Source organism: Salarias fasciatus, chromosome 6, assembly GCF_902148845.1.
Source record: "Salarias fasciatus chromosome 6, fSalaFa1.1, whole genome shotgun sequence".
Taxonomy (NCBI): domain Eukaryota; kingdom Metazoa; phylum Chordata; class Actinopteri; order Blenniiformes; family Blenniidae; genus Salarias; species Salarias fasciatus.
Window position 1 is genome coordinate 5,372,427 of NC_043750.1, and position 6,937 is coordinate 5,379,363.

The 6,937-nt window shown below is 41.6% G+C and overlaps 1 protein-coding gene across 2 annotated transcripts; it reads right to left on the reverse strand.

The window, feature by feature from the left end:
• Positions 1 to 471: 471 nt before the first annotated feature.
• On the reverse strand, positions 472 to 2,111 carry LOC115390359 (cationic trypsin-3-like). 2 transcript variants are annotated; one of them, XM_030094201.1, is made up of 6 exons: positions 2,029 to 2,111; positions 1,761 to 1,947; positions 1,303 to 1,482; positions 1,157 to 1,218; positions 878 to 1,047; positions 472 to 798 (listed from the first exon to the last, which is right to left on the reverse strand). In XM_030094201.1, exons 1-6 carry the CDS (start codon positions 2,066 to 2,068, stop codon positions 616 to 618), a joined length of 822 nt encoding a protein of 273 aa, XP_029950061.1. In that variant the 5' UTR covers positions 2,069 to 2,111; the 3' UTR covers positions 472 to 615. The 2 variants fall into 2 exon arrangements, 1 of the variants encoding a protein (XP_029950061.1); XR_003931672.1 differs by having other exon boundaries at positions 657 to 798; positions 1,340 to 1,482.
• Between the last annotated feature and the right edge of the window lie 4,826 nt (positions 2,112 to 6,937).

Below are 6,937 nucleotides of genomic sequence, written 5' to 3' on the forward strand. Positions count from 1 at the left end.
ACATCAGTATGAAGCGTCGCCATTGCTTTGGACCGGTGTAGCTATAGAATGAAATAACATAGTTTCACAGCTTCTTGACTAAACATATCCAGTGGTCTGGTCATTAGGGCTAGGAGGAGCACGGCTCCACCTGGTGTCACCAGAAAAGACTGTAGGCAAACTACATTACAAATTCTTTCAGATTTCCTACAGTATTTAACTGTCCGTGAATAGAGCTGCCTCCTTCTTAAATAGCATATACCGTATTGGCCTGACTATCAGATGACTCTGATTGTAGGACGACCCCTGTTTTTCAAATATCATTTCATGAAAATAGAAATATGAAGAAGAAGAAGCTCTTGACAATCAGACACCAACAACTAGACTGAGTGGCTGCTCAACTCTTTTTTAGATTTTACTACGTTGATGATTATTCCAGGTATTCTTTAAAATGTAATGAAAGTCGGTGTACACTTTTTCTTTTTTCAAAGCAGTTCCATTTATTTTCATCTGCACTGAGAGACGGGAGAGAACAACATCTCGAATGATGAGACTTTATAGGCAAGCAATAAATTGAAAGATCGATATTAGGAAAGAGTGAAGTTGGAGATGCACAGCATTGTGAAACAAATGCAGTTATCCAGTAAAACAGTTTAATTTACTTTTTTTTGGCTCCTTGATGGTTGCCTTGATCCACTTCATGTAACTGCAAACGTCCATAACACCAGCTGCTTCAGTGCAGGCGAACGAAGGATCACCGGTGAAAGAATGGACTCCATAAATCTTTCCTCGGGACACCATACCTCCACCAGAGTCTCCCTGAAAAAGAATTGCAGGTTACTTAACTATGCTGGGAGAGTGTGGAGCGACTTCAGGCTTCGAGGGAACGGGAACTCACTGGACATGTATCCTTTCCAGGGCTTTGAACGCAGAACCAGTGCTGATACAGTTTAGCTCGTGCTTTGAAGTTCAGAGGGTTCCGGGCATACATGTTCATAATGTTCTGGAGCCTTGTGCAGTTCACAATGTCAAGGTCGGCACATTGAAGAGTGCTGGACTCATCAGATACTACACAATATTGGAAAGACATGTTGCTTTTCCTCCAAATAATCTGATATGTAAAAAAAAACATTTTTTTTTCCTGAAATCAAATGTAATTAATTGAATTTTGTCTCACGCTTCTCATTGTTTGGGCCCATCCGATCAGCACCATATCCTGCCATCCGAACAGAGGCACCTCTGAAAGAGTATGAGTTTGAACAGAAAAGGTTCTTAGAAGAAACCGGACTTCTCAGACTTCTTTAGAATGAAACTGCGACTCACATGGTGGGCCGATTTCGACAGTTTGGAAGAGCCACACCTTGAATCTTGGACCGTTTCGGCAGCTTCAGCAGCATGATGTCATGTCCATTCTGATTTTGATCCTGAAAGATCTCATGTTCAGTAATGACTTGAGGCTGCTCTACTGGAACCGGATGAACTCCTACAGTTGCAGACATGGTCCTGAAAATAAACAGGGTTTTATTTAATCTGCATCAGTTTTATTAGGAGGGTGAAGATGCTCTGTGGAGGTCAGTGGTTCTTGAAAGAAATAAATGATGAACTAATAACAAAGCAGCTGAGATCAACGTCCAGCTTGCAGACAGGAGCAGGAATGGTTTGAATAGGAGGGGAAATATTTATTTCAGGCTTTTAATGCATCACAGGTGCTGTGGATATGGAGTCAATCTAATGTTACAAACAATCAATGGCACTGACACTAAAGACTGGGACTTCCTCACCATCCGGGTTCCCAGCAGTGAGCTGCAGTGAGAATCCACTGGGGACTGATCAGAGAGCCTCCGCAGCGGGATGCATGTGTGCCGTTTGTCGCCACCAGTTTCACATGGTAGCGACGCTCGGTTCGTCGACAGGTCGAACCTCCAACAAGTCTCCTCTGACGATGCAGCTCCGAGCTCGTGGCGAGACCTGCAGCATCAGATTTTACATCACATTGTTTGTTTTCATGGGAGAAAACAATAACTGAACTAAAATAGAGTATTGACTCACCAAGCCACAGCATGAGAAGAAGAATTTTGAGAAGAGCCATCGTTCCAATTTGTTTCTTGATAACAGCACGCTCTGCTTTTATAGCATGTCCTCACAGCCTGATTGGCCCCCGAGACACTAACATATCTCCTTTTAAGGAATTACTGACCTAATGGTGTTGTAATCACTTCTTATTTCACAACTACAGTGTCAGAACACTGACTGCAGGGGTTTCATGAACAGGTTAGAGCAGAACATCAACTATGAATTACATACTGCTCAAGACAAGATATATTTTTTTTACTACAGAATGATGCATAAAACTAGTCCTTCTACTAAGTACAAATAGCAAAAGCGCCATCGTTACTGTTGCAGTGTGTCTGAGAGGCGATGACATGTTTGTGTAATAATAACAGTGATAGATAGAAAGTATCATTAAAGTATCAGTAATACTGAAGGGATGTCATGTGAAAGTATTATTAATAGTGAAGAAATATCATCATAGTGTCAGTAATTCTTATAGTGGTAAACAGTACTATAAAGAAGTCGTCGTGGCAGCCTGCACATCAGGGACACTAAATAATGAGCTCAAGATGTTTTCTGTTAATTCACAGTCATAAGTGTAACAGGTGTGGAGGTTCCAGGTTACTGCACAGAAACATGTCACCATATTTCACTTTTTCATGGAAAAATCTTAGTGTTGAGTTCAATTCAATGCCTTTTTATCACAAACCTTGAGAACTTGTTCTACATTTAGCACATTTTTACCATCACCCTGTCTTTGTTGTCATGTTCTGACCTTGCAGTATGGTCTGTATGAAATGATGTGCAATGCATGTGATTGTCATATATCTTTAGTACAGTGTTCAACCTGCAACCAGACATTTTTAAAGCTGTAGCGTCAAAGTTAATCTAGAAAGAAAGAGACAAAGCTCCGGCACCGGGATCTGTTTCCGGTAGATGTAATAACATTACATCCACTCCCCGTCCAATCAGAACGCTTCAGCCCGCAGCATGAAAGTGGATTTAATCCTGTTTTTCCCATGTAAACACCAAGCTAATTCATTCGGAATTAACTAATTCCAAATTAAAAACGCCATGTAACTGTGGCCAGTGACACACATTGTGCTCTATGCTGCAGTGCAGTTCGCTGTTTCCCCTTTGAATGACAGGACTCGAAACTAGAAGTGTTGGAGGTGTGATGCCGTGTCGGAGTCCCAGGTCTCAGAACTGCTGTCCGACTGTCGTACTTCCTTTGTAGTTTCTGTACTTCAGTCATGAGGTGCTTCTAGACTTTTACATGCTGGCTCTTGTAGAAGATATCTGTTTTTCTCCCTGGTTAGCTTCATCATTAAAGTCTTCGTTCTCAGCAGGTCCTCCATAGTGCATCTCAGTCTGACCCGGGACTCTCTCTCTCCAGCGATCGAGCAGCACAGTGTTCAACCTCAATGCTCTGAGGGATCCACCGTCCATCGTCTCCTTGCTCCAGCTCATCATGTTCAATCAACGGCTCGTCATCAGGCTTCCGCAACGCCGTTCAACTCGCCATCGCCTGAAGATGATTCTTATTTTCAGACAAGATGGAGCACAACCAACTGTTGGGATTTCAGCTTTGTTAATTTGACTATCAGTAAATCCAAGAATTAAAGATCTGATTTTCATCAGATAACCTCGGGGCGTCATCTACATAAGTAGGAAATGAAAAACAATTCATTGTGATCAGTCTCATAAACTAGATGAAACTATTAATTTGGAATTTGGATTAATAATTTTACATTATTCCCAATTACTAAATTCTAACAGTAAAACCTGAAGGATTCTGGAGTTCTGAAACAGAAGAGGCCGACATTTTAATTTATAACCGTCCTTGCTGTGGTTCCAGTGATGGCTCCGGTTCTGCTGTGCCGTGTCCTTCGTGGGCTGGAGGAGTGGATCCCGGGCCGGTCTTGCAGTCAGATGTTGGAGGCTGACTCTCTGGTGACGCTTGGCTCGGTTCTGCTCCAGGGTGCCATGTGCTGATAGCCAGCGTTGAAGGGGCCAGGCTGAAGGAAGCTGGTCGCTTCACCTGTGAAGTCTCAAAGAACAGAGTCTGTGAAAGTGAAGGCTGTGTTCTGAATCCCAAAACAATGTTGGCATGATCATCTGGAACATGTTATTCACATCAGAGAACACACTTTTGAATCTTTACTTTGCTTTATAGACAGCACATTGCAAGTCGTGATAGTTGTTGAGTCATTCTTGCAGCAGAAGTATCACAGAATGACAGCTGTTTTGAGAGATAAACTTCCTTGAAATGCTTTTAAAAATGATTACAAGATGTTCACTCAACTAGAGACAGAAGAAGGAAGATGACTTGTGGGGCTGATAAAGCTCATTATAGATTCAGGGTCTGATATCTTCTGACTGGAACAAAAAAAGAAAAACTACAGCAAATAAATGCTTATAAACAGTGGTGGCCAAGTTACTTCCTAAATATAATACAATTCATGTTATTTAGTTACTGTTATTTGTAAGTAATTAGTGACATTACTGTCTCTGAATTGTAATACGTTACACTACAGTTGCATTATTTCTGAGTTACTTCCACCAAAAGGACCTCAGAAATATTCATAGACATTCTACATTGCTGAAATGTCGTCTTTTGCAGCTGATTGTACATTCAGCGGATGGTGATGTGGCCTTATGTAGATCCTAAAACTATTCACAACTTCATACAACGGCCTGAGTGAAGAGTCATGGTGCAATGTAATAGGAAACATGGCTGTCAGAACCACAAAAGCAGACCAAGGATCAGTTTAGTTATGATAAAGATGCTGCAAGTATTCGAAGTCTAGGCCTCTTTATAAAAGTGCAAAAGTAAAAAAAAATAAAGGCCTGAAAATAAAAGTGTTTTGACCTATTAGACCAATGGGATACACAGATCAGTCTTTTCACTTTCAACTTCACAAAAAAAAAATTAGTGTATAAATAAAAGTTACAAAATCATGATTACAGTTTTTCACGATTGTTAACACACGTTTCTCAATACATTAACGGCTTTCTCAATACTGCACACACAAAACTGAAAACCGCACGCACAGCATGCTAAGCCTGACACTCCCTTTGCAAGAACACTCTTGCCATCAAATCTCTACATTGTGTTCACAAAATGGAGCTCATGTTTTCATTTGCTACACACAGCCGTATTTTACATACCATTCATTGAGCACACACAACTAAGCCATTGCTGCACACTACCAAGCATTTACTGCACACTGTAGTGTAAAATTGAAAACACTATTGTAAAATGGAACACACCATATGAATGACAGCGACTCTGGAAAATAAGATATTTCTCCTTTCGTAAAAATGACTCAACGTAGCCTACTTTTTTCATTAAAAAAAATGAAAACTTAAAACAGCTCAAATATGCAGCCAAAAATGTTTTATTTTTGGACACAGTTGAGGAATCATCATGATCAAGCATCATCATGCCTTTGGTTTCTGTCAGGCCAGAGGGCCTCGTCCACATCACAGACCATGTTCACCCTATGGAGACGCCTCTGGAAGAACCGCCTGGAGCACAGATCAGTCATTTCACTCTAAACTTCACAAAAAAAATTAGTGTATTAATAAAAGTTACAAAATTATGATTAAAAAGGAAGCCCAGTCAGGAAACCTGCTACTGCCAATTGTCCTATACAACAGAGGGAGCATGCAGCCAAAGAAGAGTGGTGAAATAAACAGAACTAAAAGGGAGTTATGGCCTGGGCCTTTCCTCAGTCATGGTTCTAAAGTGAGGTGGGGGAGCTGCTTAAACCACGACTCTCTTGTCTGAAATACTTATTGAAGTGTGTCAGGAGAAGACGCTGAATCCGTCCATCAACAAGACGGTTGAGCTTTGGGGTGAGCACAAGAGCCAAGACTGGAAGTCTTTCCACTGGCGCACTGGATGGTGTTGGGGAGTTATAGCATAGTTTTTTAATCCGCCTGTCCTGTCCAGCATCAAAGTAGCAGAATGGAGGTCCTGGAAGAAGGTCTGAGTTGCTCCTAGAAGTAGTTACATTTTACTACAAATACAATTCTCTGCATTGAATAATGACTTCAGTTAGACTTTCAAAACAACAAAATCATAAAGCCTTCTAGGAGCCTGACGAAGGTGAGGTTCCCCTCTGCTGCATTCATGGTCTGTCGGGTTTTGCACTTGTCCAAAAAGCTGCCATCAAGAAAAAAAGTACAGTCACTGCTAAACGAGAAGTTTAAAGAAAACACATGTGAACTTAAGACTGCACTCCCTGAGGGGGATGTTGTGTGCACCACAGCAGATTGCTGGTCAGCTGTGAATCAGTCATTTATAGGTGTCACTGTCCACTGGCTGAACAGAAATGATGTTTCTGAGAGACACTCTGCAGTATCGGCATTCAGGTGGGTTAAAGGAGCGTATACACGATGGCTTAGCAACAGTGTGGTCTGATATTAACAAAGAACTCAAAATCCTCAACAAGGTTGTGTGCACAGTAACAGACAAAGCTTCAAATTTTATCAAGGCATTCAGCTGTTTTGGGATGGAGGTTGCTATCGATGATGGTGAAGAGACAGAGAGTGAGACAGTGTTTGAAGCTGATGATGAAAATGAAGAAGACAATGAACCAGGCTCCACCGTTGCTGCCGCCGCCAGCAGTGAGAGCTCAGATCACGAGGACCAGATGGAGCCTGAGCCTCTCTCAGATCTGGATCATCCCTCTCTCCCCCCTCACAGAATTTGTATGGCTCACATCTTGAATCTAGTTAGCCAAAGACCAGAAAAGGTAACTGATAAATGCTGCAAATCAATGTCGACGGCTGTTTTTGCAAAAGCATGTGCTCTTTGGAACAAGGTAAAACAGAGTCCTGGAAAAGGTTGGAATCAGCTTTGTTTCACCAAATAACACAAGATGGAACTCTGTATTTC